This window comes from Salvelinus namaycush, unplaced genomic scaffold, assembly GCF_016432855.1.
Source record: "Salvelinus namaycush isolate Seneca unplaced genomic scaffold, SaNama_1.0 Scaffold12, whole genome shotgun sequence".
Taxonomy (NCBI): Eukaryota; Metazoa; Chordata; class Actinopteri; order Salmoniformes; family Salmonidae; genus Salvelinus; species Salvelinus namaycush.
The window spans coordinates 678,822-697,027 of record NW_024057897.1 but is presented as its reverse complement, the minus strand read 5'-3'; the positions used below and the strand labels follow the sequence as shown (position 1 = coordinate 697,027).

General features: G+C 46.4%; 1 protein-coding gene across 3 annotated transcripts in view; it reads left to right on the top strand.

The window, feature by feature from the left end:
• Positions 1-18,206, top strand: part of LOC120036074 (arf-GAP with Rho-GAP domain, ANK repeat and PH domain-containing protein 1-like) — a 76,906-nt gene that overhangs the window by 42,119 nt on the left and 16,581 nt on the right. For all 3 annotated transcript variants that reach the window (XM_038982531.1, XM_038982533.1, XM_038982532.1), the window contains exons 13-19: positions 5,714-5,888; positions 6,561-6,695; positions 8,731-8,866; positions 11,858-11,960; positions 14,550-14,745; positions 15,320-15,365; positions 17,309-17,472. In XM_038982531.1, the coding sequence (XP_038838459.1) occupies positions 5,714-5,888; positions 6,561-6,695; positions 8,731-8,866; positions 11,858-11,960; positions 14,550-14,745; positions 15,320-15,365; positions 17,309-17,472 (955 nt within the window). The remainder of the gene's footprint in view (positions 1-5,713; positions 5,889-6,560; positions 6,696-8,730; positions 8,867-11,857; positions 11,961-14,549; positions 14,746-15,319; positions 15,366-17,308; positions 17,473-18,206) is intronic.

Genomic DNA, 18,206 nt, shown 5'->3' with positions numbered 1-18,206 from the left:
GACAGCACTAAACCATTTATGGGGTTGTTTGTTTAGACTTTGGATGTGTGTCAATATGGCTGCCAGGAAGAGATATGTTTCTAGAACTTGACTTTACCCTCTTTCTCTCTATCCTTATCCCTCTATTCTCATCTCTTTCTCTCTATCCTTATCCCTCTATTCTCATCTCTTTCTCTCTATCCTTATCCCTCTATTCTCATCTCTTTCTCTCTATCCTTATCCCTCTATTCTCATCTCTTTCTCTCTATCCTTATCCCTCTATTCTCATCTCTTTCTCTCTATCCATATCCCTCTTATTCTCATCTCTTTCTCTCTATCCTTATCCCTCTATTCTCACTTCTTTCTCTCTATCCTTATCCCTCTATTCTCATCTCTTTCTCTCTATCCTTATCCCTCTATTCTCATCTCTTTCTCTCTATCCTTATCCCTCTATTCTCATCTCTTTCTCTCTATCCTTATCCCTCTATTCTCATCTCTTTCTCTCTATCCTTATCCCTCTATTCTCATCTCTTTCTCTCTATCCTTATCCCTCTATTCTCATCTCTTTCTCTCTATCCTTATCCCTCTATTCTCATCTCTTTTTTCTCTCTGTTTTTCTCAGCCCTGTTTCCCCCCTCTGTCTGCTAGGCCAATAAAGCCCTTTGAATTGAAAGAGAGAGAGAGGGACAGTGACAGAGACTGTCAGTATTATCTAGGAGGAACTAACTTGGCTGCCATGGAATGATGTGATGGTGAGTAGGAGCGTTTTGGTTGAAACAGCAGTAACCAGACTGTCATTGTAGCTGTGCCACAGCAGTATTAGTAAAGTTGTTTCTGAATTCATGGTTCAGGGTCTCAGGCAGTTCTAGAACATTGTGACACATAACCTAGAACATTCCACAACCCTACATTCCAAACCTTACTCCTACCTACAGTCCACCTGTTGTTGTTGTTGGACAAAGCAGTGGTGCAGCTTGACTCAGAGCTGTGGTTCAGAACAATCCACTCTTAGTGTTTCTCAACTGAGACCAATTACACATCTCTGAGGACTTTTAGGTTGAGGGTACAGGGGGGTAAAATCCTCCAGGGTGTAGGGACAGGGGGGTAAAATCCTCCATGGTGTAGGGACAGGGACAGGGGGGTAAAATCCTCCATGGTGTAGGGACAGGGACAGGGGGGTAAAATCCTCCATGGTGTAGGGACAGGGGGGTAAAATCCTCCAGGGTGTAGGGACAGGGTAAGGGGACAGGGGGGTAAAATCCTCCAGGGTACCGGGACAGGGTAAGGGGACAGGAACAGGGTAGGAGTATATGGGATGAGGGGACAGGTTAACTCAGAACCAGGCTAGGAAATTAAAGCAGTCAGTGAGGGAGAGACTGCTCCGTTGAGAGAGAAAGACCAGGAGAGATGGAGGGGAAAGAAAGGAGGGTGTTTTTACAGCTGAGCTCAACGCAGCCTTCCAGCTTGAGCACACTGAGCCCAACACAGTAACACCCACATTATTACACACACACACACACACAGCTGCACTCTCTCTGAACCAACAACAACACACACACACACACACGCTGCTGCACTCTCTCTGAACCAACAACCCCCCCCCCCACACACACACACACACACACACACACACACACACACACACACACACACACACACACACACACACACACACACACACACACACACACACACACACAGCTGCACTCTCTCTGAACCAACAACACACACACACACACACACACACACACACACACACACACACACACACCTGCACTCTCTCTGAACCAACAACACACACACACACACACACACACACACACACACACACACACACACACACACACACACACACACACACACACACACACACACACACACACACACACAGCTGCACTCTCTCTGAACCAACAACTCTCCTCTCCCTCCTTCGACTCTCCCTCGCCTGTGTCTTCTTCATATCCCTCCCATTAGTCACATGAGGGAAACCAGAGTCAGAGATTCACTCACACACTCAGGTGTGGGCTATAGCAACCAATCGGTTCACAGGAAGGCTGAGCAAGAAAATAAGAAGGCCTCTGAGAAATAAGTGTTTCAAGACTTCCAGCCCTCACACATCTGCACACATCTGCACACACAGGCACGCACATACACAGACACACAGAGGAATCCAAGACTTTTAGACAACCCCTGGAGAGACAGAGAGAGACAAACGTTTTTCAGAGGACCGTGTGGACTGCACTCTATACCCTGGGTGTGTCTCTGAAAACATAACTCTCAGTTAGCTACAATTCTCCTTTCTACAGAAAAGATTAACAAAAACATGCAAGTCTTGTAATCAGAGTGATTACAGATACCACTTCCCTCGATCCTCCCCCCTCCAACTAACAAAGGTTTTACCCGCATGGAAAGCAGAGGATCACACACACACGAGACAGGAAGTGATCCATATGTTCCAGCATTACCTCACCAGAGGGACCGAGCAGACAGAGGGACCGAGCAGACAGAGGGACCGAGCAGACAGAGGGACCGAGCAGACAGAGGGACCGAGCAGACAGAGGGACCGAGCAGACAGAGGGACCGAGCAGACAGAGGGACCGAGCAGACAGAGGGACCGAGCAGACAGACACCTCTCTCTCTCTCTGTCTCGCTTTCTGTCTTTCTCTGTCTCTGTCACTGTCTGTCTCTCTTTCAGTTCAAAGGGCTTTATTGTCTTGGGAAACATATGTTTACATTTCCAAAGTAAATGGAATAGACAATAAATAAAAGGGAAATAAACATTAGTAAACATTACTCACAAATGTTTTAAAAGAATATAGACATTTCAAATGTTATATTATTGGCTATGTACAGTGGAGTAACAATGTCCCAATAGTTGAAGTATGAAAGGGAAAATAAATCAACTGAAACATGTGTTGTATTTATGTTGTTTGTGCTTCACTGGTTGCCCTTTTCTTATGGCAACGGGCCACAAATCTTGCTGCTGTGATTGCAGACTGCGTTAATTCGCCTAACACATACGAGTTTGTCATTGTTTGATTTGCTTCTGAATTCTTTGTGGGTCTGTGTGATCTGTGTGGTCTGTGGTCTGTGTAATCTGAGGGAAATATGTGTCTCTAATATGGTCATACATTTGGCAGGAGGTTAGGAAGTGCAACTCAGTTTCAGTGTGCACATAGGCAGACCTGGCTCTTGAGAAAAGACAGCATATCGCAATTCAATTTCAATTTAAGGGCTTTATTGCCATGGGAAACATATTGCCAAAGCAAGTGAAGTAGATAATAAACAAAAGTGGAATTAACAATAAAAAATAACAGTAAACATTTCTCACAGAAGTTCCAAAAGAATAAAGACATTTCAAATGTCATACTATGTCTATATACAGTGTTGTAATGATGTGCAAATAGTTAAAATACAAAAGGGAAAATAAATAAACATAAATATGGGTTGTATTTACAATGGTGTTTGTTCTTCACTGGTTGACCTTTTCTTGTGGTAACAGGTCACAAATCTTGCTGCTGTGATGCACACTGTGGTATTTCACCCAATAGATATGGGAGTTTATCAACATTGGGTTTGTTTTCGAATTCTTTGTGGATCTGTGTAATCTGAGGGAAATATGTGTCTCTAATATGGTCATACATTGGGCAGGAGGTTAGGAAGTGCAGCTCAGTTTCCACCTCATTTTGTGGGCAGTGTGCACATAGCCTGTCTTCTCTTGAGAGCCAGGTCTGCCTATGGCGGCCTTTCTCAATGGGAAGGCTATGCTCACTGAGTCTGTATATAGTCAAAGCTTTCCTTAAGTTTGGGTCAGTCACTGGTCAGGTATTCTGCCACTGTGTATTCTCTGTTTAGGGCCAAATAGTATTCTAGTTTGCTCTGTTTTTTTTGTTAATTTCTTGACACATTGGAAATAATTATCTTTTTGTTTTCTCATGATTTGGTTGGGTCTAATTGTGTTGCTGTCCTGGGGCTCTGTGGGGTGTGTTTGTGTTTGTGAACAGAGCCCCAGGACCAGTTTGCTTAGGGGACTCTTCTCCAGGTTCATCTCTCTGTAGATAATGGCTTTGTTATGGAAGGTTTGGGAATCACTTCCTTTTAGGTGGTTGTAGAATTTAAAGGCTCTTTTCTGGATTTTGATAATTTTGCGGGTGTCGGCCGAATTCTGCTCTGCATGCATTATTGGTGTTTTACGTTGTACACGGAGCATATTTTTGCAGAATTCTGCATGCAGAGTCACAATTTGGTGTTTGTCCCATTTTGTGATTTCTTGGTTGGTGAGCGGACCCCAGACCTCACAACCATAAAGGTTGTAACTGATATTTTTAGCCAGATCCTAATTGCTATGTCAAATGTTATGTTCCTTTTGATGGCACAGAAGGCCCTTCTTGCCTTGTCTCTCAGATCGTTCACAGCTTTGTGGAAGTTACCTGTGGTGCTGATGTTTAGGCCGAGGTATGTGTAGTTTTTTGTGTGCTCTAGGGCAACGGTGTCTAGATGGAATTTGTATTTGTGGTCCTGGTGATTGGAACACCATTATTTTTGTCTTACTGAGATTTACTGTCAGGGCCCAGTCTGACAGAATCTGTGCAGAAGATCCACATAGGTGCTGCTGTAGGCCATCCTTGGTTGGGGACAGAACCACCAGATCATCATATAATGTTGTATGTTTTTCCTCCAACTCGCCCTCTCTCTCTCTCTGTGTATTGTGTAAGAGTCTTGGATTCCTTTCTCTCTGTGTGTGTGTCTGTGTCTGTGTCTGTGTCTGTGTGTGTGTGTGTGTGTGTGTGTGTGTGTGTGTGTGTGTGCTGGAAGTCTTGAAACGCATTCTTTCCCAGAGGACAATTTCTTCTCTTGTTGCTCAGCCCTCCTGTGGTTGTTATAGCTCACACCTGTGTGTGAGAGGATGTATCTGACTGAGCTTCCACATACTGGAGGGAGGAGGAGAGAGATAAGTAGAGAGAGAGGAGGATTTTACCCCCCTGTCCCTGTCCCTACACCCTGGAGGATTTTACCCCCCTGTCCCTACACCCTGGAGGATTTTACCCCCCTGTCCCTACACCATGGAGGATTTTACCCCCCTGTCCCTGTCCCTACACCCTGGAGGATTTTACCCCCCTGTCCCTACACCATGGAGGATTTTACCCCCCTGTCCCTACACCATGGAGGATTTTACCCCCCTGTCCCTACACCATGGAGGATTTTACCCCCCTGTCCCTACACCCTGGAGGATTTTACCCCCCTGTACCCTCAACCTAAAAGTCCTCAGAGATGTGTAATTGGTCTCAGTTGAGAAACACTAAGAGTGGATTGTTCTGAACCACAGCTCTGAGTCAAGCTGCACCACTGCTTTGTCCAACAACAACAACAGGTGGACTGTAGGTAGGAGTAAGGTTTGGAATGTAGGGTTGTGGAATGTTCTAGGTTATGTGTCACAATGTTCTAGAACTGCCTGAGACCCTGAACCATGAATTCAGAAACAACTTTACTAATACTGCTGTGGCACAGCTACAATGACAGTCTGGTTACTGCTGTTTCAACCAAAACGCTCCTACTCACCATCACATCATTCCATGGCAGCCAAGTTAGTTCCTCCTAGATAATACTGACAAAGTGATCATTTTCTGAATTTGAAACAATTATCCCTCCTACCCTCTCTTCCCCCCCTCTCACTCTCTCTCGCTCGCTCTCTTTCTCTCTCCCTCTCCCTTTCTCTCTCACTCTCCCTCTCCAGGCCCTGTGTATAAACGTGCAGTGCAGTGATGTGCTGGAGACGTTGTGTCTGGTGTTCTGTGGAGCTGATGTGAACTGTTCTACTGGCCAGGCTGACTGTCCCTCCCCCCTCTCCCTGGCACTCTCACACAACCAGAAACTACAGGCCCAGTTCCTCTCACACAATCTCAACACAGGTACATACACACTCCTGTTGACAGATAACATGCTCATGTTTATTCATATATATTCATATTCATTTGTATTCATTCACATATTTACATGTTTATTCCTGTTTAATAATTACTGTGTGTTTTATTACTGTGCATGTTTTATTCCTGTTTAGTCATTACTGTGAGTTTTATTCCTGTTTAATAATTACTGTGTGTGTTTTATTCCTGTTTAATAATTACTGTGCGTGTTTTATTCCTGTTTAATAATTACTGTGAGTGTTTTATTCCTGTTTAATAATTACTGTGTGTGTTTTATTCCTGTTTAATAATTACTGTGTGTGTTTTATTCCTGTTTAATAATTACTGTGAGTGTTTTATTCCTGTTTAATAATTACTGTGCGTGTTTTATTCCTGTTTAATAATTACTGTGAGTGTTTTATTCCTGTTTAATAATTACTGTGCGTGTTTTATTCCTGTTTAATAATTACTGTGCGTGTTTTATTCCTGTTTAATAATTACTGTGCGTGTTTTATTCCTGTTTAATAATTACTGTGCGTGTTTTATTCCTGTTTAATAATTACTGTGCGTGTTTTATTCCTGTTTAATAATTACTGTGCGTGTTTTATTCCTGTTTAATAATTACTGTGCGTGTTTTATTCCTGTTTAATAAGTACTGTGCGTGTTGTGTGTCTGCAGAGCTGCCTCGGTCGGAGGTGACTGGGGTCATGGAGCCTCAACACTATTCACCACAGCACCCCGTCACTCACAATGGCTTCCTTTTCAAGACCGCCTCCATGGTCCGGCCTATTACGGAGCGCAAGGCCAGGGAGGGTGAGCCAATCACACACACCCTAGTTTCTTCCTTAGTCCTCTTGTCCTTTCCCAGTGTCTTCCTCGAGTCCTTTCCGCTAGTCTCTTCCCCTAGTCCCGTAGTCCCTTCCTTTAGTCCGTTCCTCTAGTCCCGTAGTCCCTTCCTCCAGTCCTTTCCGCTAGTCCCTTCCCCTAGTCCCGTAGTCCCTTCCTTTAGTCCCGTAGTCCCTTCCTCCAGTCCCGTAGTCCCTTCCTAGTCCCTTCCTCTAGTCCCTTCCTCCAGTCCCGTAGTCCCTTCCTTTAGTCCCGTAGTCCCTTCCTACAGTCCCTTCCTCCAGTCCCGTAGTCCCTTCCTCGAGTACTTTCCGCTAGTCCCTTCCCCTACTCCTGTAGTCCCTTCATCTAGTCCCGTAGTCCCTTCCTCTAGTCTCGTAGTCCCTTCCTCGAGTACTTTCCGCTAGTCCCTTCCCCTACTCCTGTAGTCCCTTCATCTAGTCCCGTAGTCCCTTCCTCTAGTCTCGTAGTCCCTTCCTCGAGTCCTTTCTGCTAGTCCTTTCCTGTAGTCCCTTCCTCTAGTCCCGTAGTCCCTTCCTCTAGTCCCGTAGTCCCTTCCTCTAGTCCCGTAGTCCCTTGCTCGAGTCCCGTAGTCCCTTGAGTACTTTCCGCTAGTCCCTTCCCCATGTCCTGTAGTCACTTCCTCTAGTCCCGTAGTCCCTTCCTGTAGTCCCTTCCTCTAGTCCCGTAGTCCCTAACTCGAGTCCTTTCCGCCTGTCCCTTTCCCTAGTCCCGTAGTCCATTCCTCTAGTCCCGTAGTCCCTTCCTCGAGTCCTTTCCGCTAGTCCCTTTCTCTAGTCCCGTAGTCCCTTCCTCTAGTCCTGCAGTCCCTTCATCTAGTCCCTTCCCTTAGTCCTGTAGTCCCTTCCTCTAGTCCCTTCCCCAGTTCTCTAGTCCCTTCCCGTAGTCCACTAGTCCCTTCCTCTAGTTCTCTAGTCCCGTAGTTCTCTAGTCCCTTCACCTAGTTCTCTAGTCCCTTCCTCTAGTCCCTTCACCTAGTTCTCTAGTCCCTTCCTCTAGTCCCTTCACCTAGTTCTCTAGTCCCTTCCTCTAGTCCCTTCACCTAGTTTTCTAGTCCTCTAGTCCCTTCCTCTAGTTTTCTAGTCCTAGTCCCTTCCTCTAGTTTTCTAGTCCTCTAGTCCCTTCCCGTAGTTCTCTAGTCCCTTCCCCTAGTTCTCTAGTCCTCTAGTCCCTTCCCCTAGTTTTCTAGTCCTCTAGTCCCTTCCTCTAGTTTTCTAGTCCTCTAGTCCCTTCCTCTAGTTTTCTAGTCCTCTAGTCCCTTCCTCTAGTTTTCTAGTCCTCTAGTCCCTTCCTCTAGTTTTCTAGTCCTCTAGTCCCTTCCCGTAGTTCTCTAGTCCTCTAGTCCCTTCCCCTAGTTTTCTAGTCCTCTAGTCCCTTCCTCTAGTTTTCTAGTCCTCTAGTCCCTTCCCGTAGTTCTCTAGTCCCTTCCCGTAGTTCTCTAGTCCCTTCCTGTAGTCTTCTAGTACCTTCCTCTATTCCTCTAGTCCCTTCCCTTAGTTTTCTAGTCCTATAGTCTCTTCCTGTAGTTCTCTAGTCATCTTGTCCCGTAGTTCTCTAGTACCTTCCCCTAGTTCTCTAGTCCCTTCCCCTAGTTCTCTAGTCCCTTCCTCTAGTCCCTTCCCCTAGTTTTCTAGTCCTCTAGTCCCTTCCCGTAGTTCTCTAGTCCCTTCCCCTAGTTCTCTAGTCCTCTAGGCCCTTCCCCTAGTTTTCTAGTCCTCTAGTCCCTTCCTCTAGTCCCTTCCCCTAGTTCTCTAGTCCTCTAGGCCCTTCCCCTAGTTTTCTAGTCCTCTAGTCCCTTCCTCTAGTCCCTTCCCCTAGTTTTCTAGTCCTCTAGTCCCTTCCTCTAGTCCCTTCCTCTAGTCCTCTAGTCCTTTCCTCTCACCTAGCTCAAGGTGATGCTAGCTTGGTTGAAATGTGTCCTCTGTGAGGGATGTTCTCTGTGAATGATGTGTCTCCCCTCTGGTTGCTCTTGTCTCTGCAGAGTTCAGTCGTCGCTGGTGCATGTTAAATGATGGGAACTTTAGTTACTACGAGAGTGACAAGACCTCCACGCCCAACGGTGCCCTGAAGTCTACAGAGATAGTCTGTCTGTCTGTCAACACACCAGAGAGACATGGGTACCTACCTAACACTAGTCTTCCATCACTCTAAACCAGTCTGTTTAGCAATCCCTCTCTCTCTCTCTCAGCTATGACCACACGTTTGAGCTGTACTCCTCTCTCTCTCTCTCTCAGCTATGACCACACATTTGAGCTGTACTCCTCTCTCTCTCTCTCTCTCTCTCTCTCTCTCTCTCTCAGCTATGACCACACGTTTGAGCTGTACTCCTCTCTCTCTCTCTCTCTCTCTCTCTCTCTCTCTCTCTCTCAGCTATGACCACACGTTTGAGCTGTACTCCTCTCTCTCTCTCTCTCTCTCTCTCTCTCTCTCTCTCTCTCTCTCTCAGCTATGACCACACGTTTGAGCTGTACTCCTCTCTCTCTCTCTCAGCTATGACCACACGTTTGAGCTGTACTCCTCTCTCTCTCTCTCTCTCTCTCTCTCTCTCTCTCTCTCTCTCTCTCTCTCTCAGCTATGACCACACGTTTGAGCTGTACTCCTCTCTCTCTCTCTCTCTCTCTCTCTCTCTCTCTCTCTCAGCTATGACCACACGTTTGAGCTGTACTCCTCTCTCTCTCTCTCTCTCTCTCTCTCTCTCTCTCAGCTATGACCACACGTTTGAGCTGTACTCCTCTCTCTCTCTCTCTCTCTCAGCTATGACCACACGTTTGAGCTGTACTCCTCTCTCTCTCTCTCTCTCTCAGCTATGACCACACGTTTGAGCTGTACTCCTCTCTCTCTCTCTCTCTCTCTCAGCTATGACCACACGTTTGAGCTGTACTCCTCTCTCTCTCTCTCTCTCTCAGCTATGACCACACGTTTGAGCTGTACTCCTCTCTCTCTCTCTCTCAGCTATGACCACATGTTTGAGCTGTACTCCTCTCTCTCTCTCTCAGCTATGACCACACATTTGAGCTGTACTCCTCTCTCTCTCTCTCTCAGCTATGACCACACGTTTGAGCTGTACTCCTCTCTCTCTCTCTCAGCTATGACTAAACGTTTGAGCTGTACTCCTCTCTCTCTCTCTCTCTCTCTCTCTCTCTCTCTCTCTCTCTCAGCTATGACCACACGTTTGAGCTGTACTCCTCTCTCTCTCTCTCTCTCTCTCAGCTATGACCACACGTTTGAGCTGTACTCCTCTCTCTCTCTCTCTCTCTCAGCTATGACCACACGTTTGAGCTGTACTCCTCTCTCTCTCTCTCTCTCTCTCAGCTATGACCACACGTTTGAGCTGTACTCCTCTCTCTCTCTCTCTCTCTCAGCTATGACCACACGTTTGAGCTGTACTCCTCTCTCTCTCTCTCTCAGCTATGACCACATGTTTGAGCTGTACTCCTCTCTCTCTCTCTCAGCTATGACCACACATTTGAGCTGTACTCCTCTCTCTCTCTCTCTCAGCTATGACCACACGTTTGAGCTGTACTCCTCTCTCTCTCTCTCAGCTATGACTAAACGTTTGAGCTGTACTCCTCTCTCTCTCTCTCTCTCTCTCAGCTATGACCACACGTTTGAGCTGTACTCCTCTCTCTCTCTCTCTCTCAGCTATGACCACACGTTTGAGCTGTACTCCTCTCTCTCTCTCTCTCTCTCTCAGCTATGACCACACGTTTGAGTTGTACTCCTCTCTCTCTCTCAGCTATGACCACACGTTTGAGCTGTACTCCTCTCTCTCTCTCTCAGCTATGACCACACGTTTGAGCTGTACTCCTCTCTCTCTCTCTCAGCTATGACCACACGTTTGAGCTGTACTCCTCTCTCTCTCTCTCAGCTATGACCACACGTTTGAGCTGTACTCCTCTCTCTCTCTCTCTCTCTCAGCTATGACCACACGTTTGAGCTGTACTCCTCTCTCTCTCTCTCTCTCTCAGCTATGACCACACGTTTGAGCTGTACTCCTCTCTCTCTCTCTCTCAGCTATGACCACACGTTTGAGCTGTACTCCTCTCTCTCTCTCTCAGCTATGACCACACGTTTGAGCTGTACTCCTCTCTCTCTCTCTCTCTCTCAGCTATGACCACACGTTTGAGCTGTACTCCTCTCTCTCTCTCTCAGCTATGACCACACGTTTGAGCTGTACTCCTCTCTCTCTCTCTCAGCTATGACCACACGTTTGAGCTGTACTCCTCTCTCTCTCTCTCTCTCTCAGCTATGACCACACGTTTGAGCTGTACTCCTCTCTCTCTCTCTCTCTCTCAGCTATGACCACACGTTTGAGCTGTACTCCTCTCTCTCTCTCTCTCAGCTATGACCACACGTTTGAGCTGTACTCCTCTCTCTCTCTCTCAGCTATGACCACACGTTTGAGCTGTACTCCTCTCTCTCTCTCTCTCTCTCAGCTATGACCACACGTTTGAGCTGTACTCCTCTCTCTCTCTCTCTCTCAGCTATGACCACACGTTTGAGCTGTACTCTTCTCTCTCTCTCTCTCTCTCTCTCTCTCTCTCTCAGCTATGACCACACGTTTGAGCTGTACTCCTCTCTCTCTCTCAGCTATGACCACACGTTTGAGCTGTACTCCTCTCTCTCTCTCTCTCTCTCTCAGCTATGACCACACGTTTGAGCTGTACTCTTCTCTCTCTCTCTCTCTCAGCTATGACCACACGTTTGAGCTGTACTCCTCTCTCTCTCTCTCTCTCTCTCTCTCTCTCTCTCTCTCTCTCTCTCTCTCTCTCTCTCTCTCAGCTATGACCACACGTTTGAGCTGTACTCCTCTCTCTCTCTCTCTCTCTCTCTCTCAGCTATGACCACACGTTTGAGCTGTACTCCTCTCTCTCTCTCTCTCTCTCAGCTATGACCACACGTTTGAGCTGTTCTCCTCTCTCTCTCAGCTATGACCACACATTTGAGCTGTACTCCTCTCTCTCTCTCTCTCAGCTATGACCACACATTTGAGCTGTACTCCTCTCTCTCTCTCTCTCAGCTATGACCACACATTTGAGCTGTACTCCTCTCTCTCTCTCTCAGCTATGACCACACGTTTGAGCTGTACTCCTCTCTCTCTCTCTCAGCTATGACCACACGTTTGAGCTGTACTCTGACTCAGAGCGTCTCTATCTGTTTGGAACTGACGACCAAGACAGCCACAAGGAGTGGGTCAAATCCATCACCAAGGTAACCACACACTGACCCTTACCTAGGTAACCACGCATACCGGCGTCACCTCTGTCAGTGGTCGTCAATCTTTCTCTCCCCTTCAAATTAGTGGATTTGGCTATTCCAGCCTCACCTGTTGCTGACTGCATGGCTGTGTGCTCTATTTCATACACCAATCTCCATAGACAAACATTGGCAGTAGAATGGCCTTACTGAAGAGCTCAGTGACTTTCAACGTGGCACCATCATAGGATGTCAGTTTGTCATATGTCTGCCCTGCTAGAGCTGCCATGGTCAGCTGTAAGTGCTGTTATTGTGAATAGAAATGTCCACCAGCAACAACGTCTCAGAAGTGGCAGGCCGCACAAGCTCACAGAACGGGATCACTGAAGAGCGTAGCGAGTACAACTTGTCCACGGTTGCAACACTCACTACCGAGTTCCAAACTGCCTATGTATGCAATGTCAGCACAATAACTGTTCGTCGGGAGCTTCATGAAATGGGTCTCCATGGTCAAGCAGCCTGAGCAATACCAAGCTTCGGCTGGACTGGTGTAAAACTCGCCGCCATTGGACTCTGGAGCAGTGGAAACGCGTTCTCTGGAGTGATGAATCACGCTTCACCCTCTGGCAGTCCGATGGACTAATCTGGGTTTGGCAGATGCCAAGAGAACGCTACTTGCCCGAATGCATAGTGCCAACTTTTAAGTTTGGAGGAGGAGGAATAATGGTCTGGGGCTGTTTTTCATGGTTTGGGCTAGACCCCTTAGTTCCAGTGATACAAGGCCACTTAGTGCCAGTGATATACTACAGCATACAATGACATTCTAGATGATTCCGTGCTTCCAACTCTGTGGCAACAGTTTGGGGAAGGCCCTTTCCTGTTTCAGCATGACAGTGCCCCCAGGCACAATGTGAGGTCCATACAGACATAGTTTGTCGCGATCGGTGTGGAAGAATTTGAGTAGTTTGCACAGAGCCCTGACCTCAACCGCATCGAACACATCTGGGGTGAATTGGAACACCGACTGCGAGCCAGGCCTAATCGCTCAACATCAGTACCAGACCTCACTAATGCTCTTGTGGCTGACTGGAAGCAAGTCCCTGCAGCAATATTTCAACATCTAGTTGAAAACCTTCCCAGAAGAGTGGAGGCTGTTGTAGCAGCAAAGGGGTGACCAACTCCATATTAATGCCCATGATTTTGGAATGAGATGTTGGACGACTTGGACATGTAGTGTAAATTTCCCAATTTATTTAGTGGTAATGACCATCTGATCCATCCTGCAGATCATCTGTTTTCTGTGACCAAAAGCTTTTATATATTAAATAAGGTTTATTTGAAATATTTTCATAGTTCCTTACTCATGATACAAATGACTTTGCTCGTGATGTTCACCCGTTACATTTTTAACGTTTGACAACAGCCTAGAGCGCATTGGACTTGAAAAAACATACTGATGTAACCATGTGCCATGTAATGTATATCTGTCCACCACTAGTGCTCCCAAGTCAACCTTCCATATGCATTCCACACGTTTATTAGTGAGTGTTCCCAAAAAATGATAAAGATCTGGAAAAGTGTCATGGCACACCAGTGATTTTGTGAGTGTGAGTGGGAACCATTGGCCTAGGTGCCCACTCACATTGACCGTTATCTAGGTCAGGGGTTCCCAAATGTTTTCGCACGGGGGGGGGGGGGGGGGGGGGCCCTTCCAAATATATGGGTCATGACAGTATTATGACAGGTTATGTCAGCTTTTATGACATGGTTATGACCGTACCAAAAATTATTAGGCGGGCCGTCTGTGGTAATTTTCATGATGGAAAAACAGTTTTTTTGTGAACTTAAATGACCAAAACCAGATAAAATATATATTTAAATAATACCATCTGAGAAACAGCTAGAGAATTAAAAAAAACGGGTACTCAGGCCACATGCCTATTGATTTAGTTCTAATGTTTGAGCAGAGGAACACAGCATTAGCCATGGCAAAATGCATAGAATTGCAGGAAATGAGCTTTAAAAGCGCTACATTTTCTCACAACTCCATGCCAAACTGTGTCGAATTGCTGGATATTAGCTTCAAAAAATGCAAAAGGTTTTCTCCACTCAATTGATTTTAAGTTGCAGAAAATGAGCTTTAAAACAACAAAAGTGTTTCTACACTGCCAAGATATTTGTATCTTTCTAGCTAATATACTATGTTAGAGTTTATACTTCCTCTTCCAATGAACTGTGGGGAGGTCAAAATCTATTATTTTTAAAATGTTGATTTCTTCTACTTACCATTTGCATTCACCTGATAAGACAAGATGTGATTAGTTATTTTTTGCTAACAACTGATGGTGGTCCGTCGGTCGCTGGTTTGCCTGGGCGGGGGTCCCTGGGCAAGAAAAGTTTGAAAAGGTAACCACCTAACCACTAGGTCGGTGTTTCCCAAATTCGGTCCTGAGCCCCCCCCCCCCGCCCAGGTAAAAACCAAAAGTTAACCACTCACACTGACCATTGCCTAGGTAACCACTCACACTGACCATCACCTAGGAAATCAAGGCTCAGCCGTGTGATGGGTCCTTAAACATATTTAACTCCCCCTCTTCTCCCCAGATGTTTATTCCGTCCAATGCAGAGGCTCTGTTGAGACTGAGCTTTGAGCGGATTGGCCGGCTAAAGTACAAGGACGGGTTGAACCTACAGAGCCCTCGGGTTGGCTGGTTCGCGCTGGTTGGCTCCTCCCTCCATGCCTACCTCGAGGACAGTGAGGAAGAGGAGGAGATACACCTACGCAAACTACAGGAGCTCTGTGAGTACGCACATGACATGCACACACACACACACGCACACATGCATACAAACACACGCACACATACACAATTCTTCTTCTATTCTCGTGGGGACCTAAAATGTATTTCCATTTAAATTCCTACTTTCCCTAACCTTAGCTCTAACCCTAAATATGACCCCTAACCTTAGCTCTAACCCTAAATCTGACCCCTAACCTTAGCTCTAACCCTAAATCTGACCCCTAAGCTTAGCTCTAACCCTAAATCTGACCCCTAACCTTAGCTCTAACCCTAAATCTGACCCCTAAGCTTAGCTCTAACCCTAAATCTGACCCCTAAGCTTAGCTCTAACCCTAAATCTGACCCCTAAGCTTAGCTCTAACTCTAAATCTGACCCCTAAGCTTAAAATAGCCTTTGTCCTCATGGGAATGTGGGAAGTGTCCCCACAAGGGAGAAGTTTACTATCCTTGTGGGGGCATTTGCGGATTTCAGGTCCCCACAAGCATAGAAGAACAAGACCACACACACACACACACATACACACACACTCTTTGTACCACCATTAAATGGTTCCAAATGTGTGTTTGTCCCAGCGATCCAGCAGGAGAATGAGGTGCTGGTTCTGGTGGAGAGAGGCAGGTGAGAGGATGATGCTGCCACATGGCCTCTGACGTTTTAACAGCATTTATGTTTACTTTCTTTTTGTTGTTTGTTCAGTGAAATGGAAGAGTTGAAACAGGACTGAATAGGTGGCGAAATGAGATGGTTTTAATGTGCTGACATTAGCGCTATTACAGTTGAAGTGGGAAGTTTACATACACTTAGGTTGGAGTCATTAAAACTCCTTTTCAACCATTCCACACATTTCTTGTTAATAAACTATAGTTTTGGCAAGTGGGTTAGAACATCTACTTTGTGCATGACACAAGTCACTTTTCCAACAATTGTTCACAGACATTATTTCACTGTATCACAATTCCAGTGGGTCAGAAGTTTACATACACTAAGCTGACTGTGCCTTTAAACAGCTTGGAAAATTCCAGAAAATTATGTCATGGCTTTAGAAGCTTATGATAGGCAAATGTACATAATTTGAGTCAAATGGAGGTGTACCTGTGAATGTATTTCAAGGCCTACATTCAAACTCAGTGCCTCTTTGCTTGACATCATGGGAAAATCCAAAAGAAATCAGCCAAGACCTCAGGAAAAAAAATGTAGACCTCCACAAGTCTGGCTCATCCTTGAGAGCAATTTCCAAACGCCTGAAGGTACCACGTTCATCTGTACAAACAATAGTACACAAGTATAAACACCATGGGACCACGCAGCCGTCATACCGCTCAGGAAGGAGACGCATTCTGTCTCCTAGAGATGAACGTACTTTGGTGCGAAAAGTGCAAATCAATCCCAGAACAACAGCAAAGGACCTTGTGAAGATGCTGGAGGAAACAGGTACAAAGTATCTATATCCACAGTAAAACGAGTCCTATATCGACATAACCTGATAGGCCGCTCAGCAAGGAAGAAGCCACTGCTCCAAAACCGCCATAAAAAAGCCAGACTACTGTTTGCAACTGCACATGGCGACAAAGATCGTACTTTTTGGAGAAATGTCCTCTGGTCTGATGAAACAAAAATAGAACTGTTTGGCCATAATGACCATTGTTATGTTTGGAGGTAAAAGGGGGAGGCTTGCAAGCCAAAGAACACCATCCCAACCGGGAACCACGGGGGTGGCAGCATCATGTTGTGGGAGTGGTGCACTTCACAAAATAGATGGCATCATGAGGCAGGAAAATTATGTGGATATATTGAAGCAACATCTCAAGACATCAGTCAGGAAGTTGAAGCTTGGTCGCAAATGGGTCTTCCAAATGGACAATGACCCCAAGCATACTTCCACAGTTGTGGCAAAATGGCTAAGGACAACAAAGTCAAGGTATTGGAGTGGCAATCACAAAGCCCTGACCTCAACCCTATAGAACATTTGTGGGCAGAACTGAAAAAGCATGTGTGCGAGCAAGGAGGCCTACAAACCTGACTCAGTTACACCAGCTCTGTCAGGAGGAATGGGCCAAAATTCACCCATCTTATTGTGGGAAGCTTGTGGAAGGCTACCCGAAACATTTGAACCAAGTTAAACAATTTAAAGGCAATGCTACCAAATACTAATTGAGTGTATGTAAACATCTGACCCACTGGGAATGTGTTGAAAGAAATAAAAGCTGAAATTAATCATTCTCTCTACTATTATTCTGACATTTCACATTCTTAAAATAAAGTGGTGATCCTAACTGACCTAAGACGGGGAATTTTTACTAGAATTAAATGTCAGGAATTGTAAAACACTGCGTTTAAATGTTTTTGGCTAAGGTGTATATAAACTTCAGACTAGAACTGTATATTGACCCACTAAAGAGCTTTCATTCCTTCCTCTCCCTCCCTCTTTCTACCTACTCCACTGTCTCACTCCCTCCCTCTCATTCTTCCTACCTCCCTTCTCCCTCCCTCCCTCTCATTCTTCCTACCTCCTCCCTCCCTCCCTCTCATTCTCCCTACCCCCCCTACCTCCCTCTCTCCAGGACTCTGTACATCGAGGGGGAGAGGAAGCTTGACTTCCAGGGTTGGTGTGTGTCCATGCAGAGAGCAGCAGGCAGTGCAGGAGACTCTCTTAGTCAACAGCAACTAACTGAGACTGACATCCCTGTTGTAGTGGACCGCTGCATTGACTACATCACACAGTGTGGTGAGAGATTGTGTGTAGCTGTGTGTGTTGCCTCGTGACTGTAATAGCGGGAGTTCTGGCTCACAGAGACATAGAAGCAAAGGTCAACAAATCAGCACTGTGTTCTCTCTCTCTGTCTCTGCCCCCCCCCCCCCTTTGGTCATGTATTAACTTCTCCTCTCTCTGCCCCCCCCCCCCCTTGGTCATGTGTTAACTTCTCCTCTCTCTTTCTCCCTGTCGTTTATTTCCTATTATGACTCACTGGTCTTACTGGGGATCAGGCTGAACCTGTTGGGTTCTGGGTAGTTTCTCCTGTTTTGTGGTTGGAATGTTTGGCTGCGTTTCAAACTCAAAGTAGACAGCCCTCAGCCCTAAACCCTCAGCCCTAAACCCTAAGCCCTAAGCCCTCAGCCCTAAGCCCTAAGCCCTAAGCCCTAAGCCCTCAGCCCTCAGCCCTCAGCCCTCAGCCCTCAGCCCTAAGCCCTCAGCCCTCAGCCCTAAGCCCTCAGCCCTAAGCCCTCAGCCCTAAGCCCTCAGCCCTAAACCCTCAGCCCTTAACCCTCAGCCCTAAATCCCTCAGCCCTAAACCCTCAGCCCTAAACCCTAAGCCCTCAGCCCTAAACCCTCAGCCCTAAACCCTCAGCCCTAAACCCTCAGCCCTAAACCCTCAGCCCTAAACCCTCAGCCCTAAACCCTCAGCCCTAAACCCTCAGCCCTAAGCCCTCAGCCCTAAGCCCTCAGCCCTAAACCCTCAG